Genomic DNA, 23,356 nt, shown 5'->3' on the forward strand with positions numbered 1-23,356 from the left:
TAGCTCTACGACAAATGAACTGGTGGTGGTTTGAGCAGGGGGGGTTCAAGTCTTGCCAGGATTCTGCCGTACACACTTCACCACATGCGCTTCAGGGTCCTCAAAAAGCTGAGCCAACCTGCAGCTAGTCAGCCCCTCCCTGCCGGCTGAGGCAAGCGCCCCACCCAGACTCCTGCTCCAGCCTTGCTGTGGGTCCCGTCCACTTGACCCACCCATGAAACAAATCCTGCCAGCCGCTTCTCCAGATGCAAGAAGCTTTTATTGCACAGATCCGAAGGAGGGAAGAGCCTCTGCTCCAGGCATCCCCTGGTCCAGGCGGAGCCCCCTCCTCAGGCAGAACAAACAAGGGAAACTGAGGCAGGGAGGGCAGGGGGCCTGGGCAGGGCAAGGAGGGGAAAGGGGGTGGCACCCACCCACATCACCCCTGTGGCAAGAGGCAGCAGCTTGGCTCTGCCGCCCTGGCCGTGGCAGCGTGGGGCTGACGGCTTCCCTGCCCCTGAACTCCAGGGCTGGGCATCTACAGGGTGCTCTGCCTCTTCCTTCCAGGGCTCAGTGCAGCTCTGCCAAGTGAAGGTTGCCCCCTGCCCCAGCCACAGCCACAGCCTGGCTTCCGGGGGCAGAGGCCACCACATGCACAGGCTTGTTGGGCAGCAGAATCTCCCCGACCACCTGCCAGGAAGAGGGAGAGAAGAAGAGGGGGGTCAGCAAGGACCCTGGCAGGAGGCAGGCAGGCAGGCCCCGTCCAGCAGGGGCAGAAGCAGCCCAGGAGAGAAGCGACCATTCAGGGCATGTACCTGGTGTGGGGAAGGATGCAGGTGGACTCCACCCCCCGTCTCCAGTCTCAGCCTGGGAGTGGGGCAACGTGACTCAGCAGGCACAGGAGCCTGAGCTGCTGGTCCTCTTACCTGGCCTGTGCCCGTGTGGATGGCGCTTGCCCCACTGGTCCCGCTGCCACCAGCCAGCACCACGTCCCCCATGCAAAACTGGGCCGAGTAGAGGAACTCGCCCTGCGTGGGGCTGCAGGGGAAGGGCAGGGTTTGCCACAGGCGAGACAGGCGCAGGTCCCAGAGCTGGAGGGCATTGCGGGGCACCCACGAGCCCGTCAGGACCTGGTCTCCCTACGGGAGGAAGAGAGAAGGGCACAAGTCAACTCCGCTGAGTCTCCCTCCCGGGCTTCCTGGCTCAAAAGCATGTGCAGGCACAGCCCCAAGGCATGCAGCCCAAGCCCTCTCTGGGGGGAAGAGGAGAGCCTGTTGGATCAGGCCAAAGGGGGCCCAGCCCTGCACCCCTTTCTCACCGTGGCCAAGGGCACAGGCTGCCCCCCCCTGTCCCTGCCATCCCTCCTCCCTCTCGGTGGGACCAAGAGCAGAAGCAGAGCCTGGTCTGCCAGGCCAGTGAGCCCGCTAGTCCCTCTTCTGGCAGCGGCCAGCCAAATGCCCCACAGGGAAACCCACAAGCAGGAAACCCTCTTCCGCCAGAGATAGCAACGTGAGGAGATCAGTCGCTGAGCAGCCCTTCTCGCAATTCTTAGACTGCAGTTCTCAGATTGCACTCTTGAGGATTCAGTTTCTTGTTTTAAATGTGCAAAGCCATGTGCGTTGATGGTGCTATATAAATACACGTTAATAAAGTTAATCATGATGCCAGTCATTGGAAGGTCAACCAGTCTCTGTGGAGAGAGAGGAGTGCTTGCACCTGGCTAAGACTCCGCCAGCCACAGCTTTTCCCCAACTGCAGTAGTTGCAGGGAACTCCCGCTTGGACTACTGCAATATGCTCCATGTGGGGCCAGCCTTGAAGGTGTCTGGAAGCTGCACGGAGTGCAGAAGGGGGCCACCAGCTCAACGAATGGAGCCCTTGGTCACCAATCCTAAAAGCACCAAGAACTACCATGCAAAAACCTAAGTGGCTTGGGGTCAAAGGACATCAGGGATGCCTCCTTCCAAGAGGGACCACCTCAGACCTTGCACTTGGCAGGAGGAGGTCTTGAGGGGGGGCGGGGGGGCGACCTGACTGGTGCCGACCCTCCATAAGTCCATCTCCAGAGCGGCTTCCTGCTTGTGAAATGCCCCCACCCTTGGTGAGGCGCGCCTGTTTTCCTCCTTATGGACATTTAGGCAGGATGTTAAGCATTCACCCAGACGCTTGATGCCTGAATGCCATCATTTCTGGCAACCTTGATATTATTTAGCAGTGAAAGTGTGTGATTGTTTAAACATATTTTAAAGTTTTTCTGTTGTAGTTTTTCTGTTCTGCTACCCGGGGCTTTTTTGAGAGAGAAACCTGGACAAAAAGTCCAATGAGTAAATAAATAAAAATCTAGACCATAAGAACCCCACTAGATAAAAGTGATGAGCCCGTGAGGCTCTTCTGAACCGCTGTGCCGCAGAGAGGGAAACCCAGCCCCCCTCCTTCCAGCTCCTCACCTTCACATCAATCCCGGGGCCACAGATGTGAGGCCCGTTGATCACACTCCTTGCACCTTTGGACACTCGCTTGTCCCACACCTGGCACAGGGAAGAGCAAAAGGGTGAACTGTGTATCCCCCTGTATGCAGGAGGCAGAGGCCAGGTCCCCACTGCCCCCCACAGGTGCAGAAAAGCAGCGAGAGAAGGTCAGGAACTGCACGTGCACACAGATTGCCTTCCCGAGGACTGACCTTGACAGAATTATCCCAGCCACCCGTCAGAAAGAGATGCAGCTCTGTGGGGTGGAAGCGCAAGGCAAAGATTCGCCGCGAGTGTCCGCTGAGGGGTGTGAACTCATCCCCGGCCATGAAATCTGGGGCATGCATGATGTGAAAGAGCTGCAGAGTGGGAGAGAAGCGTTAGAGGCAGGCGGACGAAGAGCATCCCACGGACCCAGAGGGTGCAGATCTCCAGATCTCAGGCCACCAGCACTGCAGGCTCACCTGGTTGGTGTGGCTGTCGTAGAGTCGGATATGGCGATCTTTGCCTGCTGTGGCAAAGGAGCTTCCGTCCCGGCAGAAGTCCATGGCGTTGATCTCGTTCTCCGTCTCTGGGGAGCAGGAGGAGAGGGGAGGTCCAGGGCAGCAGCAGGGGTCCCCCAGCCTAGGCCGAGCGCCTGAGGGCTGGACTCCCCACCCCACCCCACCCCACCCCACCATACCTGTCCAGGAAGCCAGAGGGTAGTGTGAGAGCAGGTCGTAGATGGAGATGGTGCCATCCGCCCCGGCAGCCAGCAACAGGCCTGGCTTCGCCCGGTGGAACTTCAGAGCAGTGACCGCTTGCCGTGTGCGGTGCCCCGGGAACAAGGAGGGGCCAGGCAAACCCCTGGAGGCATCCACCAGCTGGGGGAGGGAGAGGGGGCAGAGTAGATGGGGCCCCATGCAGAGAGGGGGACAGGAGTTTGGGCTGTCTCTCCACCCACTGGGCTAAGGCGGGGAGAGCCCAGGGCGGCTCAATTGCCCCCTTGGGGCACCCAGAGGTCCCCTCACCCTCCATCCGCCAGCAAGAGCCCCTCAGGCCAACCCCTTCCGCATCTTCCTTTGGCCGAGGTCTGCAGGACCCACTTGGGGGCTGCCCCCTGTCCCCGCTCACCTGCACAGAGCCGTTGCCAAAGCCGGCTGCCAGCTGCCCCCCACCCGGGGCAAAGCAGAGGCTGTAGATTCCATGCGCATCCTTGCCAAGGGGCACTTGCCGCAGGCAGGCCAGGCTGCTGGGGCAGCAGGAGTCCCCCTCGGCCGGCCACACCCCGTCCTTGCTCACCACCAAGTCCCGCGAGACCTGCAGCGCCTCCGCCAGGCGCCGGTGGGCCATGAGCCCCGGGAGATCCCTGGGGGGAGAGGGAGCGGGAGAGGGCGCTCGAGGTCAGAGGCAACACCCCCTACCCCACGGCCGCAGGGGCAAAGGGGCCTGGCGGGGGCAGCCATGGGGGGTCACGCGCTCCCCCAGCCCCTTCCAAGGGGTCCGGTCCGCTCCCCAGCCAGGCTCTTGCAGGATCAGGCGGGGACGGAGAGCCGAGTCCCCCTTCCGCGCAGACAGACTGCAGCTTGGCCCGTCTCGAGGCCGCGAGTTCCGCAGGCGAGCCGCTCCGTTGGGGAGGGGGAGAGCGAGGGAGGATGACGTCACGGGATCATCCCCGCCTTTCGGCTCACCTGCCCGCCTCGAGCGCCTCCTTCAAGCGGTCGCCTTGGCAACGGACGCGCCACCGCCCACCGCCACGCCCCCAGGAGGCGTTCCATTTCCTCTCATTGGCTGGTGGCGAGGAAAGCGCCGCCTCTTCGAAAGGCGGTTGGCTGGGAGTTTCTCGTCAAGAGAGAGCGCGCCTTGGCCCCAGGACGCCGTCGCTCTTCGTTATTGGCGCCACAGAGAGGAGGAGGGAAAGCACCTCCGCGGCGCCCGAGATACGCCCCGGAAGAAGAAGCGGACACGCCTTGGCCCAGAGAGATAGAAACAGGAAGAGGAGACGCCTCCATCCGACTTCCGGGTTCAACTGCCTTGTGGTTTTCCTCGCTCCCAGAGAAAGGGAGGCGAGTCCCGGCTGCACCAGCAGGAAGAGAAGCGGGGCGAAGATTGGGAAGCAAAGGCGGCGGCGCCGCAGTCCTGGCGCAGGGGCAGCCGGAGGGTCGCTGTCACGTGACGCGAGCCTGAGGGGGCGGTGCCTAAGCTCGTCGCTGCGCCTCCTCCTGGCCGGGAGGTGGAAGGGGGCCCCGGAGGGCATGTAGCCCAACCCCGGCAGGGTGGGGCTGGGCGGCGGCTTTTCCGCCTCGTGGAAGCAGCAGAGGCAGCGGGCAGAGCTCTGCGCCTCCCGCGTGACTGTTCCGGGAGGGAGGATGCAAGCCCAGCTGGGAGGGGCTGTTCTTTGGGGCAAAGGGCTGCAGTCTTTCCCCGAACGACACCCAGGCCGGAGTCGCACCCTTGGTACACAAAAGACACCATTCCACTTCGAAGCCGGAAGCTGGCTTGACTGTGGAACGGGCGGGGTCAGGAGAATCGTCGCTGCATAAAAATCCAGGCACCTTCTGCAGAGCTGGTGCGGTCCTCTGGCAGGGGCTCTCCAGACTGGCCAACGTGACCCTTGGGGGTCTCCTTCCGACTGTCCCACTTTAAGTGGAACCTGTGCAGAGGAGGGCAACCAAGATGATCAAGGCTCTGGAAACTAAGCCTTACTAGGAGTGCTTGAAGCAGCTGGGTATGTTTAGGGGGTGGGACTAGACGATCCTTGGATCCCTTCCAATTATGCCAACCAGGTAGCTCTGGTGAATTTCAAACAATTGGGCACAAATGCACTTCAGAGCAGGTGAAGAAACATACCTTGCAGACAGACACAAAGGCTTTCTGAAAGGCTGCAGAGCAGGCAGCTAAGGGGGTGCTGTGGCAGGGCCAGACAGGAGGGTTCACAGCCTAGGCTCCCCGCTGCACCTTGGCTTGTGTGGGATTGTGGCCAGGCCAGCAGGGGGAGGGGTACTTCTAGCACAGGCCACCCCCCCCCCCTGGCCAGGCCATCCCTTCTCCTGCTAGTTGGAACTAAAAACATAAGCAGGGCCTGCTGGGTCAGACCACTGCCCCCCCCCCTGGAGCAGCAGCCTGTGGGAAACCAGCGAGCAGGATTCGAGCACAAGAGAGACTGGGCTCCTCAGTTTCATCCCTTTTAATAAGTCACAAAACCAAGCAATTAAAACAACCAAAATACAACAGTAGGAGAGCACAACACCCGTTTCACAGAAAGATGGTCCCTGGTACAGCTTCTTAGGAAGCAAAAACCCTGTGGGACATCAAAAGGGGGAGGGGAGGCAGAGATCCAGGATATGAGATCAAAGGGGGTACACATTTGGCCACATTCAAAAGGGGGGCACAGTCTGTGTCCCTGCGAGACTGAACAGGAGGGAGGTATTCCAAAAGGTCCTTTGCTCCCACACAGAGCATCCTTCACATTTATCAGTCCAAATCTGCTAGGAAGGGGGGGGGGCAGTCTGCCTGCCTTCTTCTGTCCAAAGAGCAGCTGCAGGGATTGAAATGGAGGTGGGTGGTGAGGGGAACAGGTCACCCCCCAGTAAACATTCCAGGTGCTGCCGCTGCAGCTGGCAAGGGGGCTCCATGTGCCAAGGCACCGCCCCTCACTGGGCACTTTGGCACGTCCTTCACAGCAGGTCCCAGGGCCAGGCGCTCACAGCCCCCTTGGGCAACATCAGGCAGAGTGGCAGAAGGGCCTCTGCAGAGAGGGCAGCAGGCGGGCAAACCGAACTTTCCAGTACGCATCACACAGGCACAGTCAGAGGCTTCTCCGGGCCCTGGAAACCAGCCCTGTGGTCTCTCTCACAGCCCCCTGCTTCTCCCTGCCCACCAGAAAGCCAGGGGGACCCTCTGGTCTCCCAACGTAGGAAGGAGTTGCTCAGCCTGGCCTTCTGCCAGGAGCAGCAGCAGCCCAGCTGGCCCCCAAACAAACTTGCCCTGGCCCCAGAGAGATCTCAGCCGCTTGGCTGCAGTGGGGCAGCCACTTCCTGAGAGCCATCCGGCAAGAGTGAGCTAGACGCCCCCTTCTAGATGGAGGTTTCGTCACACTTGGCCAGGGGGACCCCTGCCAGGTAGATGCGGGCCTGCTCCGTGTCCAGCTCGTTGATGTAGAGGTGGGGGTAGCCGTTGAGGCTGCCGTTCTTCTTGCTGTTGGCCAGCGGGTGGCGCTCGTCCTCGGGGGAGCTGGGCGTCTGGGGCTCGTGGCTGCAGCTGGTGGTGGTCGACTGCATCAGGTCCAGCCCGTTCCGCTCGCGGCAGATCAGCTCCCGCTGGAGGCGCTCCCTCCGCCGCCGCTCGTGCACCAGGAGGCAGCCGCTGCTCACCAAGACGCCCAGCACAAAGCAGAGCACCCCCACCAGGACGCTGTAGCTGCGCTCCTCTGAACGAGGGGCACTGCTGGCCCCCCGCCCGCCAAGCACCAGGCTGTAGGCAGCCACCACCCCGCCCACCCCTCGCTCTGTGCAGCGGCAGGTGTAGTCGCCCAGCGTGGCGGCGGCAGCCGTGAACTCCAGCCCATCCCTGCGCAGGACGTAGGCGGAGGTGTCGTGGGAAGGCCTCTGCCACTCGCAGCTGGACCAGGCAGACTGGGGGGCGCAAGGCAGGACCACGCGGGCAGACAGGGGGGCCAGGATTTCGACCACCGGGGCAGCCTCTGTCGGGAAAAGGCAGGCAAGGGAGTCAGAGGGCAGCAGGAACTGGGGAGGGGGTGGAAGCACCAGGACAGCCCATGAGCAGAGGCTGAGGTGCCCATCCCCCCAAATCTTCATACTGTGGCAGCTGATGCCCAGGTGGCACCCCACCGAAACCTCCTTCCCCGCTTCACAATTCCCCCTCTAGCCCCCCACAGGTCATCTCTCCCGCCCCACAGCTGACTGTCAGAGGGAGCTCCCTGGGCACTTCCTCTCTGCAGGAGAAGGTCGGACGCACCTGCAAGGCCTTCCTCTGTGGGGCACAGCGCCAGCACCTTGGTTGCCGTCATATCCTGGACCAGGCTGAGGAGAGGGAAAGGGGGCAGTTGCTGAGCAAAGCAGCTGGGCAAAGAGGGAGCCTTCCGAGAGGCCCAGCACCCAACGAGCCTCCTGCTTTGAGAGAAGGCTCTGCTTGCTGCCAGTAATGTCCTTTTAAAATGTGGTTTGGGGGGGGCTATTGGGTTGGTTTTATTAGGTATTTTGTGGTTTTATATCTTGATTTTATTTTATGAATTGCCCTGAGGAGCCCCCCCCCCCCCGATATAGGGCAGTATATAAGTTCAATAAATAATAGTAATAATGTTCGTGGTGACCTCCCCAACCCCGACACTGGCTGGCAGCAGAGTCTATCCCCTCCAGGCTCCCCCAACTCCAAGCAGAGGTGCTCCTGAAGCTGCCCCTAGGAAGGCCTGCCGGCTGCATTGGGGCCCTGGCAGCTCTGCTTTCACGGCTGGGCCCCCAAGCCCCCACCCTCACTCACCCAGCCTGCCCGTGGTGGTCCCAGCAGGCCCCCTGCTCCCTGCTCCAAGCACAGGCTGGGTCTCTGGCCAGGACACACTGCTGGCATGTCCTGTAGGTGGCACAGGTGGAGGTGCTGATCTGGGTCACTTCGCTGTCGGAAGCCACAAAGAGCCAGTTCTGCAGAGGAAGCAGGAAGAGAGAGTTGCTCATTGGGAGATTGGGGGGGGGGGGGTCCCAAGGAGGGAGTCTGCAAAGATGCATGTGAGGGAAAGGTCCCTCAGGTGCGCAGCATCTCCCACATGGGGCCAGCTGTGGCCATTGGGGGGCCAATGCGGAGCAGCCGCCACCGCCCAAGCGCTGCACTGGCCATTCTGCAGAGACAGAGAAGCAGAGTTGGGAGGATCAGGAACTGTTCCCTTTCCAAGAAGGAAGGAGGGGCAGTTTCCCTGTTCACTCAACAGGACAGCTTCCCCCTGTCTGGCAGGGGCCACGAAGGGCTGGACCCTGAAGAGGAGCCAGGCTCCCCCCTTCCTCCAAAAGGAGGGCAAGGAAGGCCAAGTCCAGCCCTTTTGGATGGGGGCCCCAGGGCCAGAGAGAGAAGATCCCATTGGCCCTTGTCCCCCTTGAGCCGTCTGGGCCAGGCCAGACCCACAGGCCCCTCACCTGGTGGAGCTGCAGGTTGCGGATGGGCTGAGTCTCAGCAAACAGCTCCAGGTCCTCTATCACCCAGGAGGTTTCTTGGCTGGTCCTGACCACCTTGTGCAGGTGTCCGTCCTCTGGGGGGGCAGAAGGGCAGTTCAGCCTGGCCCCCTCCGATACCTGCCTCCCCACTTGGCATGCCTACCTGCTGCCCAGCCACCTCCTTACCTGTTCCCAGGTACAGGACATCATACTCTTGCCCAGAGAGCGCCCTGACCCGGTGGGCAGCCAGCCGGCAGTACTGGGTGTTCGGCTGGACCAACAGCGGAGAGCCCTGCTGCGGGTGGACAGGCTCGTCCATGAGAGGATGATCACGAACAAAGGTCAGGACTCGGTCTGGGAGGGCCAGCGTGGACCCGATCCCCTCCAGCTTCAGGCTCCTGGTGACACACTGAGGGGAAGAGAGGATGGGGGGCTCAGGATCGGGGGGCTCAAGCCCAGGGGACCCAGGCCACCCAGCACCCCATGCAGCACCCCCCTGGGCCTCACTCACTGCCCCCGGCCGTGGCTCAGGAACATCATCCTGCATGACACTTGTCCACTTGTCGCAGTCGCGCCGGAACTCCTTGAAGCGTCCAGCCATGGCCCTCTGGATATCCTGCAGGCTGTAGGCGCAAATGGCACTCCCCTCCTTCCTGAAAGGCACCAGCAAGGCGGCCTCACTCAGGGGGGAGGGGGGCCCTGCTCTGCCAGCTGAGACAGCACCCCCCAGCAAAGCAGCCTCCCCCTGCCAGGCCAGCCATTCTGCCACTAGGCTTCCCCTTTCACCTCCATCTCGGCCCCCAATGAAACTGGCTGGGAAGGAATCCAGGAAAGTCGAGAGCAAAGTCCTCCATTATGCAACCCAGAAAGGATCTGTGGAGACTGACCCCAACCACCAAGCAGGGATGGCTTGGAAAGGAGCAAGGAAAGAAGCTGGTTGCCAGTTGTGTGTCACAGCAGGTGAGTGGAGCCCCCATTTCCAAGGGCAGTCTACCTCTGAAACCTCTTTGCTAAGCAACAGGCACAGGAAAGAGGCAGCTGGCATTCAGGTCCAGCTTTGGGGCTTCCCCTCTGGTCTGATCCAGCAGCCAAGCCCTGCAAAGGCGCCCTGCCACTCCTTCCGCCTTCCAGAAACAGACCAAGCCAAATCCTGCTCCTCCCTCTTCAGGGCTGGCTGCCTCTGCCAAGGCTGGCTGGCACTGTGCCCAGGCGTGGCAGGCAGGACAAGGTGTCCCAGCAAGAGAAGCAAGAGCCCATGTTGATGTTGCCGCCTCACACACCCCCCCCCCCAGAGCACCCACATCGGGCAGAGAAAAGCCTGCCTGGTGGAGCAGCCCAGAGGGAGGCACCTTCCCTCCTACCCTGCCCGCCCCAAAGGTGGCCTTGCCATGGGTCTTGCCTCCCTCACCTGTGGGCTGCAAAGACCCCATAGAAAATGGTGGCATTCCAGTTGTCTGACGACAAAGTGACCACGTCCTTCAGGATGCCAAAGACGGTGCCGCTCTGAGGGTCTGAGCAGACCAGCTGCGTCTTGAGGAAGGTTGTCCACCTCTTCTGCAACGTCTTCTGGCCTCCCAAGTCTCCCTGCAGACAAGTGGGCAGAGATGGAGGGGGCAATGCAGGCACAGCAAGGAGCCCCCACCCCAGCAGACATTTTGGGTTGGGGGACTGAGCCAAGGCGGTTGGGGCAAAGAGTGGAAGGCCGGCTGAAGCAGGAAGTGGGCCCCAGGCCCATAAGGAAGGAGGACATGGGGCTTTCAGGGAAGAGGGAGAACCAGCTGGGCACCAGGCCTCAGCCCCAGAGCCCCCACCCCCCACCAGGGCACTGACCTTGCAGACTCTGGCTACGCGCGCAACCTTGACTTTCTCGTAGAAGTCGTACTCGCGCGCTGTCTCCGTGAAGAAGAAGTAGATCTTGTCATCTTCGCCGTTCTCACTCTCCCGCACAAAAGCCGAGGCCACAAATTCGGGATCTGGGCAATGGAAGAAACAAGCAAAGCTCCATGCAAGGACTTCTCCAGGCCCCCCCCCAACCAGGCCCTGATCCCAAGACACCACCCTGCCCAACCACAGCAGCCGCTGCCCTCGCCAGCTCACCATTCAGCCAGGCCACGGAGTTTTCTGTTCGGATGAACTCTGTAGGGTTCCCTGTGGCTCTGGAGATGATGGGCTCCGTGGCCAAGAAGTTGTTGACTGTGGCTGCATACAGGACGCCATCTAGGGGGCAAAGAGGCATAGCAGGAAAGGGCAGGACAGGGGGGGCGGGAAGGGCCACCTCAAGGCTTCATAGATGGGGGTGCAAGTGGCCGCACCCCAGCAGAGCGGCCAGGCTGACAACGAAAGGGGAGGAGCCAAGAGGGGCAAAGGCCCGGGGGGCTACATCCATGGCAAGGAGGAGCCAGAAGGGCAACAGGGCGAGGGCAGGGAAGGATCCGGCCCCCACCCCACAACAGAAGCAGGAACAAGGGGCTTGGCACTCCCCAGCCACCCACGGAGGCCCCTGAGGTGGCCCCTGGCTTGTGGGTGCTGCACCGTTCTGCCAGACCCTCACAAGCCCCCCCTTGATGCGCCCCTCCCCCCATACCTGCCATGACGGCTGCAGACGGCTGCAGGGGCTCAAAGGGGCACCTCCCCCGCCCGCTCTCCTGCCGCTCCACAGTGCGGAAGTCGCTCACTTTCTGCAAGAGAGGAAGGACCCCCCAGCCATGTCTGCACGTGAACGGCATGGAAGGGGGTGTGGGGCCCCTACCCTCTGAAACCCTCCAGAAGGGGGCATGGGGTTTTGCGGAGTTGCCCCTCCCCAAGGCTGAAAGACATCTGTCCCAGTCAGGGTGGAAGCAATACAGACCCCCCCCCCCAAGTTGAAGGGTAGCGCTTGCGTGACACACACACACACACACACACGGCTGAGCCAGGCAGCCACTCACAATGTAGCCACATTGGGGGCTGAAGGAGAAGGTCCCACAGACAAAGAGGTGCGTCCGGTTGGCAAACTCCAGGATGCGAATGAAGTTGTGGCATTCGGCCTGGGAGGCGAGAAGGAGGCAGCTGTCAGCCGGGTGCAAGGGAGAGGCCAGGAACCCCCCACCCTCCTGGCCTTGAGGGGAGACTTTGGCTCTGTGGGGCTCCAGGATATGGGTAGCTCCACAGCAACACTGAGAGCCCTCGGGAAGATGAGGAGGAAGAGGCCAAGGGTCCCCCCCCCACAAGCCCCCAGCAGCACTTACCTCTTTTTTCCCTTTCAAGGTGCAAGAGATCTGGAGATTCTCAGGCACATTCCAGGCTATCTGGAAGACAGTGAAGAAAAGCCGCAAGGCTTGCGAGTGGCCCTCTTCCTCTCCCCCACCAGGGGACCCTTCCTGCCCCATGCAGCGGGGCTTGTGACCCCCACCCAAGCAAGGGGGAGGCAGGCAGGGCGGGCCACCATCTGATGCTCCTGGCCCAGGAGAGAGGCACCTTGGCCAGGATGGCAGAAACACCTCCCCCCCCCAAAAAAAACCCCACCACCCCCCCATTGCTCCCTGCCCAAACGACAGAGGTAAAAGGAGGGCAGGGGCCACAGGACTCAGGCTGCCCAACCATCCCATGGGGACTCGGCTGCCACCCAGCTCACCTTCTTGGCCCCCTGACTGATGGTGCCCACAGGCAGGGCGAGGAGGGTGTCCTTGGCTCCCACGTAGAGCGTGTGGGATCGGGGATCCACCCGGAAGGTGCTGTAGTTGGAAATGGCCTCGTGAGAGAATCGCTGCACCAGACCCTCCACCTCTGCAAAGAGAGCACCCGCGGGTGACTGGCCGGCACACAGCACCCAAGGCGTATGCCAGGCATGGGGGCAGCAATTCAAAGGTGGGGAGCAGCCAAAGACATGCAAGCCCCTGGCCAGTGCCAGGAGGGGCCAGCTCTGCCCTCCCTGGGGAGGCATTGCCCCAGAGCCTCCATCCCCACAGGGCTTGTGTGCAGCCCTGGGCAGAGAGGGGACTGGGCACGTCCAGACAGGAAGGCCACCCTCCCTCCCATGTTACTGGGTGTTACTGGGTTATTGTTCTTATTTTGACTTTATATATTGTGATATTTTCTGTGAACTGCCCAGAGACATCCAGGTATAGGGAGGTATAAAAATTCAGTAAAAATAAAATAAAATAAATGGTGGCAGCAAGCATCACCTCCAGCCTTCGCCCTCCAAGGAGTGGGGCCACAGCCTGTGCCAGCTGCACCCGCCCAATGCCAGCCATGCCTGGGTGCCACCTGCCCTATGTTCAGAGCTGCCCGGGCACAGAGGCAGTCGCCACGCTCAGCGCCCAGTCCTGGACCACTTGCAGCCTCTTAGGCCAAGGGAGGACCCAGCAGATGACAGTCCTGTGGCCACACTGCTCTCACCCCGAGAAGGGCTGCAGGCTCCCCTCATCTCCTGCTGTGGGGCCTGGCTCTCAGCGATTGGCTGGATGTGGGGCACCACAAGTTCCTGCTCGGCAGCAAGACTCTCCCCCACTGTGGGGTGGGGCTCCCTGGGGTGGGGAGCGAGAGAGGGGCCTCATGGGGAAGGGAAGGGCTTTTGCTGCAGAATCAGCCACTTTCAACAGGATGTGCTTTAATTGCTGCTTTCCTTTCCTTTTTCGCATAGCAGCTGGTGGGGTCCCTATTTTGCTATAAAAGGCAAAGAGAAAGGCCCAACAATGAGAAGGCTGTTGGGGAGCAGTTATCAGGACATTTCTCAGCCCCCCTCAAGGAGCAGGAAGAAAAGGGGCAGCGCTGCCAGCAGGAAGTTTCCAAGAAAGATTAGGCTGACCTTTGGCAGCCACCGACTTCTCAGCAAACATCCCAGGAGGCTCTTGGCAGGGGAAGGGCGTTGCAGGAAGGGCCAACAGAAAAGGGCAGCAGCACAGAGACTGCCTGCCAGTCGCCTTCAGGGACCACAACCCAGGTGGGCAGCTGGTGGCCCTTGCAGAGGAGACCTGAACCTCCCAACCCTCAGCTTCACCGGATGCCCAGAACTCCCAGGGTTAAGAGAAAGAGAGGGAAACACTGTTCTGCCCATGTTCTCCCGGCCAGGCCTGGCTCTGTGCACCTCTTCCATGCCCCACTTCCCTTGCCTTTTCCCTAAACAAAAAAGTCCTTTCCTCACAGGAGAGTCAACCCCCACCCCGCCCCACAGCTCTGCAATCTTTCTGAGGGGAGGGCAACCAGACCTTCCTTCAATTTCCTTGCACCCCAAAGGCCACTGCTCCCCTCCCTTCCCGTTTGTGTGCATGCAGAAGTGATGCAGACAAGACCTGTCCCTCCCCACCCGACAAGTTCCAGTGCAGTTGCAGCCAGTGAACTGGTGGGAATGGGGTGGCCTGCCCCCCCACCCACCCCAGGCACTCCTTTCATGGCCCCACTCCAGAGGATCTAAGGTAAAGGACCCCTGGATGGTTAAGTCCAGTCAAAGGCGACTCTGGGGTTGCAGCGCTCATCTCGCTTTCAGGCCAAGGGAGCCGGCGTTTGTCCACAGACAGCTTTCCGGGTCATGTGGCCAGCAGGACTAAGCCGCTTCTGGCACAACGGGACCCGTGACAGAAACCAGAGCGCACAGAAACACCGTTCAACTTCCTGCTGCAGCTATACCGATTTATCTACCTGCACTGGTATGTTTTCAAACTGCTTCCTTGTCAGCGCTGGAGGCTCAAGGCTGAGGGCGGGTGGGGCAGCCTGTGAGGGGGCTGGCGCCTCAGGGCCTGGCCTGGCAGGCATTGTCTGAGCACAAGCACGCAGAGAGCCACAAACAATCACGTCTTTTGAGAGCAGAAATCTGAAGGAGCAGCCAGAGGCCAGAGGCTTCTGCACTAACCGCCTTGCTGAGAGTGGGGGAAGAGAGGCAGGGGCAGCTGCCACCATCGTCCCCGGCCAGGCCAGATGCTCCGCGGTGACAGCAGGCCGTGGCCAGAGTGGCATGCAAGGGGGCCAGGCACAGCCCAGTCCCCCATGGCCGGGTTGGCAGGGAGCGGCGGTGGCTCTGTAGTCAGCCTGGGGCTCAGACAGCAAAGCCTTGGGCTGGGCCCACATTCTTCTGGCTCAGGGCTCAATGCCCCAGCCCAGGGCCCAGATAATCCCACGTGGCCATCCAAGGCAGGAAACCATCTTTCCACACCTTGTTTTGAGCCCACCCCCACAGCACAAGCCATGGGCCTCCCAACCTGCCCCCACCTCCATCCGGGCTCACCAGAATCTACCATGTGAGTTAAATAGCCTTTCTTCAGAAGCCATCGGAGTTGCCGAGAACTACAACAGCCCCCCCCCTCTAGTCCAGCATCCTGTTCTCCTGGATGCCTCTGGAAAACCACAAGCAGGATGCGAGAATGATAGACTTCTCTCCTCCCGTGGTCTCCAGAAACTGGCCGTGAGAGCAGTGGCGTAGCGTGGGGGGTGCCAGGGGTGCCGGCCGCACCGGGCGCAACATTTGGGGGGTGCGTTTGGCCGACCCTCCTCGAGGAAGCAGGAACCCCACTGTCCTCGGACCTCCTTCGAAGGCTGGCGGTGGGGCGGAGAGACCTTCTCCCCGCACCAGCCTTCGGAAGGCTGCTCCGAAGCCTGGCGGTGGGGCGGAGAGACCTTCTCCCCGCGCCAGCCTTCGGATGGCTGCTCCGAAGCCTGGCGGTGGGGGCGGAGAGACCTTCTCCCCGCGCCAGCCTTCGGATGGCTGTCCTGAAGACTTGTGGTGGGAGCAGTGGTATAGCGTGGGGGGTGCAGGGGGGGCCTGCCGCATCTGGGGGGCACGCGGAAGAGACTCGCGTGCTAAAATCCACGGGTTAGGGGGCGCAAATTACTTGCCTTGCCCCGGGTGCTGAGAACCCACGCTACGCCACTGCGTGAGAGACATTACTGCCTCTGCCTCCTTCCTCTTATCTATCCGAATCTTCCAACATTCAGTTTCATTGGATTCTGTCCCTGGTAGCTGAGGAGGAACAGAGTCACCAGGGCTAGGAGCCTCCAAGAGCCCTCTCCTCCGCCATGAATTTGTCTAATCCTCTTTTAAAGCCATTCAAGCTGGTAGCCATCACTGCCTCCAGCCGCCCTGAGATGGTGAAGTCCAGCCATTGCTAGAGTTTGAAGTCAACAGAAACAGATGGAGAAAACTAACAAAAGGAATTTCAACAGAGATTAAATGTAAAATTCTGCACTTAAGCAGGGAAGAATAAGCTGATGGACAAAAAACAAGCTGGGTGTCATCTGGCTGATAGAATCAGAGAATTGGGAGGAACCTTAAAGGTCATCCAGTCATATAGAAACAAACTCAGGGTTTCGGAGGAGACCACAAGTTACAGAATGAGTCAGCTGCAGGATCCGGCAGCCCAAAGGCCTGACACAGACCTGTCCTAATGGACCCACTCGCTTTCGCTTAGCCTTGCCATCTCACCTAAAGGGCCGTGTCTAGGGCTGGACAAATGGGAAAGTGTCCAGAGGACGGCCGCAAGGATGGGGGGTGAAGACAAAATCCTGTCAGTGGGAAGCTATGAGAGATGCTCCACCCAAAGAAGGGGCGACACAACAGCCACATGCGGGCATTGGAAGCGCTGCCACTTTGCAGGGTGATGGAGCAGATCTGCTTTCTGCTGCTGAGGGTTCAAATGACAAGGGAGAGAGTTTGGATTGAGACCCAACACTAGGAAGGGTGAGCCACTTGCAAAGGAGCAGATTCTGCCTGGGAGCCACGAAGGGTGGAGGATTTAGAGCAGAGACTGGAGAGCCACCGGTGTGGGATGTGGACTCTCCCCCATCCCACCTCTGGAGGTTTCCAACCAGTGAGGGGGGGACATCTGCAAGGACTGCTGTAGCTGCAAGGATCCTGCTCTGCTCTCTGCGCACATCTGTCATCACGGCCCTTAAAGCGGCAGCAACACAAGCGGGGCAAATGGAGGCAGTGGCCTTTGCCTGAGTCAGACCCCATTGTCCATCAAGCTCAGCACTGCCCACACTGACTGGCAGCAGTTGGGGCTTGAACCTGGAAGCTTCCACACAGAAAGCAGGTTCTGAGCCAAGGCCCTCTGCAGGGGGGGTCTGCCTTGCAGCAAAGGGGCCCCCTCCCCACTGCAACCATATCATGGGGGGGGGGTTCTGCTACTGATCCCCAGGTTGAGCCAGTGAGAGATCAGGGCCCAGGCAAGGCAGGCAGGTGAATGAGGAAGTGGAAAGATGAATCAGTAGATATTGGGGGGCTTCACAATGAGGGAAGGAGGGGCCCTCAAAAGGTGTTCTGCTCTGCTTGGGGGCCACCCCCCCCCCACAACAGAAGCAGAACCAAGGGGCCTGGCACCCCCAGCCAGTCTCAGAAGCACCTGAGGAGAGCTCCAGAGCATGTGGGGCTCCCCTCTCCTTGGGTCCCCCCCATCCTGCCCCTTTCCCACAACACCCACAACTGCTTTTCAAAGCTCTTCAGCTCCAGGAAGGGCCATCTGAACAGCATGGGGGGTTTTGCATTGAGGGGGGGCTGAAGACTCACTGGAGACAAAGGGAGTTGCCCCCGCCCAGGAAGGAATCAGTGTCAAGTCAGCCATGTCAGTAGCCTTCAAGTAACCACTGAGCCCCCCCCCCCAGCAAGAGCCTGTGTGGGAAGCACCAGAGTGTGGGAACTTGATCTCTGTGGGTGATGGCAGTTCCCGGCAGCAGATAAGGCGGCCGCTGGCTTTGCTCAGAGAAATCCCTGCCGCTAATGAAAGAGGAACCTCCGCGGCTGCAAGCAGTCAAATGCCGCACAAGGAGCAAAGCAGGGCTGGGGGCTCTGGCGGTCCCAGAGCGGCAGCCCCACAGCCCCAGGGGGGCCGTTTCACAGCAAAGGGCCCTTCCCCACTCCAGGGCTGCCCTGCTGATGCCAGAGGGAGAGATCCTGCGTCTGCTCGACACAGGCAGGCCAATGGAGGGCATGCAGCCCCAGAGAGGAAACAGGCCCCATTCCACTTTGCAGAGTAGGCCAGGCAGCTGGAGGGAGTGGGGCCAAGGGAAGCAGCTCCCCTGCAAGAAGTGCCAGCCCCCCACCCCTCAAGACCACCCTCTGACCAAGGGGAACGGGGCCCAGGGGCTCATACATGCCACCCCCCCCCCTGTGCCAGGCACTCCCCAGTGCCAAGAGGGACTCCCCACCCACAGCCCCACCCATCTGCCGGCGGCTTGTTCCCGACACCTGGGCGGCCCCGTGAAGATGCCAGAGAACCAGCTTCCCCCTGGGGCCTCTTGCCGGCTGGGCTCCTCCCTTCTCAGGGATTGGCAGCCGCCACTTAAACTAGCCCCGGGCCACAGTCAGATGCACAGGCCACATCATTCCGCCTAGGCAAGAACCTCCCTGCCCACCTGGCCAAGGAGCATCACCCGCCTGGCCACTGCAAAGGAAGGCGGAGGATCTGCCCCCGTCTGAGCCTGGGGAGCTACACAGGAGGGCACACCCCAAAGCCATGGGAAAGGAGCACCCAGAGACCCTGTAGCCCAGGACAAGACCATCGGCGGCTGCCAGGAGGGTCGGTTGAGACATCTGCCTGGGCCCTGCTGGCACCCCAATGGCTAAGACTTGGCTTAAGGCAGCATTCCTACACTGAAAGGTTTTGCCTCCCTGCTAAAATCTATTGATGTACAGAATTCAGTCCGTTTTGGCTCCTTATTCTGCAGGTATTTGTGGTTCCCTGTGCAGCACTGTTCAGTGGCTTGCCTAAACCCACAGCCCTGGAAACCTGGCACAGGCCCCCAGCCATCACAAGACACGCTGCCAGGCAGTGACCAGGAGACTCCTGCCCAGACAATGGGTCCCCTGCTTGCAGAGGCTCCTGCTGCCCCATGTCTCCTCAGCACCCCAGAGGGGGAACCCTGGAGGTGGTCAGATCAGGCGGGGTAAGGGAGCCATTCTGCCCCAGCCCAGGCCCCTTTCGGAGCAGCCCCAGGGGAGAGCCCAGCTGGGCACCCCAGAGATCCCGGCCTCCACCCTCTTGCAACAGAATCCCGGCACTCAGCCCTGCCCTTTCCCGGCAAGCTACTGAGCGCCCAGCTGGATGTGGCCCCGCATTCCACGGGGGCTGAGCTGCAGGGCGGCCCCTGCACAGCCCCCAGACAAACACCCCAGTGTGCTCCAGGGGCAGGAGGCCAAGGCTAAGGGCCTCAGGCACAACACAGAGACAAGGCAGGCCGTGTGTGACCAGAGGCCGGGGGGGGGGCAGGGCAGGCTCCCCAGTCGGTGGGGGAAGCGGCCGAGTCCTTCCCTGAAGAGAAGCAAGGCCTCACCCCTGCCAGGCATGGCAGCCTATCCCCACTGCCCACAAAGCCCGGCCAGGCTTGTTCCCTTTCGGAGGACCCTGGGCACCTTGGCTCAGCTCTCCCACCAGACCTGGCAAGCCCTTGCCAAGGGAGCAGGCCCTCAGGCTGCAGGTGTGAGGATGCCAGATGGGAGTCAAGCACAGGGCCTGCACAGTGGGGGGCCCTAAAGACATTTAGTCCTGGGGACCCAAACGCCCAGGGTGATCTTGAGGTGGAGAATGAACTCAGAGAGGCCTCCCAAGGAGGAAGTGCTGCAGCCATGGGCAATTTCAGTTAGACCAGCACTGTCTGCGAGAATAGCTGGCCAAGGAACCAACCAGAGACAGGGCAATCTTGGGCATAATCCAAAGTGGTTCCCAGAACTTGGTGTGAAATGTTTGGTGTTGTTGAATGGACTGAGAACAGTGACCCAAGTGCTCTCCCATTCAAGATAAGAGTCAACAACAGTCAGTTTGACTTCAAATGAGGGGGCTGTTAAAAAGGCCGTGTAAAAAGGGCCAGATCGCTCTGGAATGCCTGGGGGTGTTTCAAAGCCACAATAATGAAAGCTAATATCTCCATATATCCGCAGATCAAGGAAGGCCAAGAGGATGCCAGCATGGTGAATGAGCAGAGTCAGAGCAGCTTCCCTGAGAAATGAGGCAAAATAGGAACACACACTTTGGCCCAAACCTCTGGCCCACCCAAGAGTTCTCAAAGAGCAAAAATGTGAAATGGCGGATCAGCAAACAAAAAAATGTCCCTTGTCCCTCAGATCAGCCGCCATATCTGAGGACTGGAACATGACCAACACAGACCAGTTTTTAAAAAGAGATCCAGGAGGATCCTGGAAATTACAAACCGCTTAGCTTAAGTGGTGGAACATATTGTCAGAGACACAATGACCAAGCAGATAGCAGAGCAGGCAGGACTGAAGCAGGGCAGGGCGGATTCTGCGGGGGAAGCTCCTGCCTCCCAGGCTGTTCTTGGGGTTCTCTGAAGAGTATCTGCAAGCCATGGACTGAACGGATCCAACAGACACCACACTTCAGGTGTCAGCTACCTGCCAAAGACTCCAGAGGAATAAGAGGAGAGGGAGCCCAGGAACTGCTTCATAAGCAGGAAGCAGAGTGTGGGAATAAATTCTCCAAAAGGAGGGATGTAGAAAGTGGAGTCCCCCAAAGGACCATATTGGGACCAGCGCTTTTGAACATATTCATTGGGGACTCCAGGCAGGGGGTCGGGTGTGGGGCAAGTAAAGGGAAGAACTGGGAGCCTTAAAATGTGCTTCCTGTTGTTTGGGGAGGGGGGCTTGCATTAGGCACTGCCATGGGAATGGGTCCTCCCTGGAGTCCCCAACTGGAGCTCTCCAGTATAGCAGGGCTTGAAGCAAGTGCTCAGCAGCTGGGCTAGGAAGTCTCCCTCTGCTGTGGGAGGAAGCTGGGAATCGCCCTCAAGTCCTGCACAGGAACTTCCACCCACCACCGGCTAGCCAAGCCCCCAGTGGTCTGATTCAGCAGCAGTCACGTTCTCCTGATGGTCTTATAAACCAAGCCAGAAGCGGGGGGGGGGGGCACTGGCCCATCGCACCTGCCTTGCCCTCTGGCAGAACAAGGGAGAGGGTTTCTCCTCCGCTCTGTTTGTTCCCTGAGATACCAGGAGGTTAATGCACACAGAGAGAAACAAGAATTGATCACATCAGCTGTGTTTGCTGCTTCATCCTATGTGAGTTGAAAATAAGTAACAGTCTTGAGCATTGGTATAAAGCTTTAGAGTGTGCTAAGCACTTCCTGCACATCATCACACTTAGCCATCACTGGGGTAAAGAGGGGAAGTCATGATGATGCCTGAGGCTACTTAGTCACTTCAGGCCAGAAGTAAGATTTGAACAAGAGACTTCCTTCTCCTAGGCCCCCTGCACTGCACTCAAGTAGGGAGGAATGCAAAGTTTCTAGATGCGCCCCCTGCCCGGGCTCATGTCTGGAATGCAGTGAGTAGGACGGAGGGCCTCCAGGAGCATAACTAAAAGTGCAGGGCAACTCAAGCCTGCAACAACGTCCTCAAGGAGGAAGCCAGAGCAGTTGCTGGGAAGGAACCAATTAGAGGACATAGCAGGACTTGCAAGGCACAGAGGGAACCAAGCGTTCTTCATGGCAGCCCTGGGCAAACGCAGCCAAAACAACCGACGGCAGAATAAGGCCAAAGAGATGCTACACTTGCAGGACTCTTTGCTGCAGGATTTTATATGTTGCTGTGCGTTTACATCCTGCCCTTCACCACGCAGTCCAAGGGTGGATGACAGACAACACATTGCAAGAAGCAAACTATGCAACACAGAAATGTTACAAGACCATAAACGAACTGAATCAAGAGGAGTCAGAAACAGCAACAACACTATGAGGAGAGGAGGGGTATTCTGATCTCATCCTCCACCCCAAAAGGCTCATTGTTGTCTAACATGACATGAATACAGTAATAAGGGCAGGTGCTGCTGGGTGCCAGGACGGGCATCCCACCATCTCAGGGGCTACCAGGAAGAAGAGCTGCTCTCTCTGCTCTCTCTCTCTCTCTCTCTCTCTCTCACACACACACACTGTAGAGCTGCCAGCAAGGCAACATCTAGGTGGGTCTGGACAGGTGTCACTGCTTCAGGTGTTTGGGACCAAGTCAGTGAGGGCTCTGCATGCCAACAGAAGCCACAGAAGATTTGAAAATAGACACACACTTGTTACATTTGGAAAATCTTAATAAAAACATATTTTTTAAAAAAACAGAAGCCACAGAAGCCTTTGACTCAGGCCCTCAAGCACAGCACCAACCAGTCCTGGCACAATATGTGTCTTCTGCATAGTCTTCAAGGGCAGCCCCACAAAGCGCACATTTCAGCTGCCGTCTATTGAAGGGACCAGGTTGCGGGTGGCTGCAAGTGGCTGGCGCAAGAGCATCTCCCTTCCATAGCTGGCCCTGCACAGTATAGGATCAAGCCTGTCCATGCCTATTCCAGGAAGCAGGACCTGGGAGCAGCCCCTCCCTGCTGGGGATTCCCAGAGGCCTGAGGCTGCCAGTTGCTGGCCATCCCCAGACAGAACATGGCTGTCATGGCAGGAGCCACCCATAGTCTCATCCCCCATTAATTTGTCTTAATTCTCTTTTAAAGCCCCCCAAGGTGAGGATCATCACTACAGCTTCTGCCAGTGAAGTCGAGCTTGACCACATGCTGCTTGCTTGTAATTTGCTGTTTTCAATCCTACATTCTGACTTGTCAAAGTGCTGGATAACTGGAACCCCCTCCTTAAAATTCTGCAACCATTCTTGCCATTAAATCCACCCTCTTGTCACCCTTTTCTGCTCGATTCATTTGCCTCTCTCCCGCTGCTTGTTGCGCATTGCTGTTCCAGCAAAGCCTGGACGCCCAACCCGCCCGTCCCACTCCCTCTATTCGGGGGTCGGAGAGGCCATGGGGTCGGGGCTTGGCCCCGGGAGGCGCTTCCGACGCGACGAGGCCAACAGGACCTCGCAGGCTTGGCTGGCGGCCCGCGAGGGACCCTTGCCCCTGGGGGACCCTTGCTCCGGGGCTGGCCATGCCGGCTGCCGAGCGGGCGCCACCTGCCCCGGGACCCGCTGCAGCCAGTGCCGTTGGCGGGGGACTGGGCCGCCCCGGCCTCGCCCTTCCGCGCCCGCGCAGCAGGGGACGGAGACAATAGCCCAGGCGCGGGCATCCCCCTCCCCTCCCCTCCCGGCGCGGCTGCGGCAAAGGCGCCCGGGCATCGCCGTGCCAGGCGGGCGGGGCGCCCCGAGACGCCGCTTCCCCCGGGCGGCGAGGGGGGCGCGGGCGGCCATCCCGGGGGTCTTACCCGGGAAGAGGCGGGCGATGCGGGGCCGCGCGGCGGGCGGCGCCCCCGAGGACCCCGGCGGCGGCAGGAGCAGCAGCAGGAGGTGGCAGGCGAGGAGCAGGCGGCGGAGGGGCGCGGGCGGAGGGCGCCGCGCCAGCCCCATCGCGGGCACAGCCAGGCCCACCCGCCCGTCGGGGCGCGCGCGCGCTCTCTCGCTCGCTCCCGGTTCTGGCGGCGGCGGCGGCGGCGGCGTGTCGTCGTCCTTCTTCCTCGCTGCTCGCTGGGCTGCCGCGTGGCCCCGCCCACTCCCAGGTGGGGCGCTGACGTCACTCGGCCCGCACTCCCAGCCGCGCAGGTAGCGTCGCCGGGCGGAGGATCAGGTGCGGCCGGGCGGGGGCGGGGCTTGGCGGGGCTGGCTCCGCCCAGGCAGAAGCGCGGCGCCCCAGGCCACGGCGGGCGGAGGAGGCTCCCGCCCCGGTCCTTCCCTCCGGCGGCAGGAAGTTCCGCAGGCACCTTGGCCCCCGAGGCGGGGGAAGCCCGGCCTCAGGTGGCCAAGCTCTCCGTGGGGCAGGCGAGCAGCAACGCCTTAAGGAAGGAGCCCCAGCGGGGGGGGGGGGAGACGGGCCCGCCAGGCCAGCCCGGAGTCGGGGGGGGGGGGCCGGGCCAGATCCTGCCCGTGCCAAGGC

At 60.5% G+C, this 23,356-nt stretch overlaps 2 protein-coding genes across 2 annotated transcripts; both read right to left on the reverse strand.

The window, feature by feature from the left end:
• Positions 1–237: 237 nt before the first annotated feature.
• Positions 238–6,473, reverse strand: LOC309541061 (uncharacterized protein; the record flags this gene model as incomplete). The annotated part of the gene is made up of 11 exons (XM_082238470.1): positions 238–669; positions 906–1,118; positions 2,426–2,506; positions 2,659–2,805; positions 2,911–3,017; positions 3,129–3,309; positions 3,560–3,794; positions 4,117–4,257; positions 4,459–4,777; positions 4,981–5,078; positions 6,412–6,473. The coding sequence occupies 11 exons, from the start codon at positions 6,471–6,473 to the stop codon at positions 550–552; spliced, it is 1,704 nt and encodes a 567-aa protein (XP_082094596.1). The 3' UTR covers positions 238–549.
• SEMA4F (ssemaphorin 4F) lies at positions 5,598–22,848 on the reverse strand. The gene is made up of 14 exons (XM_082236416.1): positions 22,692–22,848; positions 12,200–12,351; positions 11,814–11,873; positions 11,514–11,612; positions 11,171–11,264; positions 10,684–10,803; positions 10,417–10,559; positions 9,995–10,170; positions 9,098–9,239; positions 8,773–8,995; positions 8,569–8,681; positions 7,925–8,082; positions 7,403–7,467; positions 5,598–7,127 (listed from the first exon to the last, which is right to left on the reverse strand). The coding sequence occupies exons 1-14, from the start codon at positions 22,831–22,833 to the stop codon at positions 6,502–6,504; spliced, it is 2,313 nt and encodes a 770-aa protein (XP_082092542.1). The 5' UTR covers positions 22,834–22,848; the 3' UTR covers positions 5,598–6,501.
• Between the last annotated feature and the right edge of the window lie 508 nt (positions 22,849–23,356).

Source organism: Podarcis vaucheri (assembly GCF_965113315.1).
Source record: "Podarcis vaucheri genome assembly, chromosome: 9".
Classification (NCBI taxonomy): Eukaryota; Metazoa; Chordata; class Lepidosauria; order Squamata; family Lacertidae; genus Podarcis; species Podarcis vaucheri.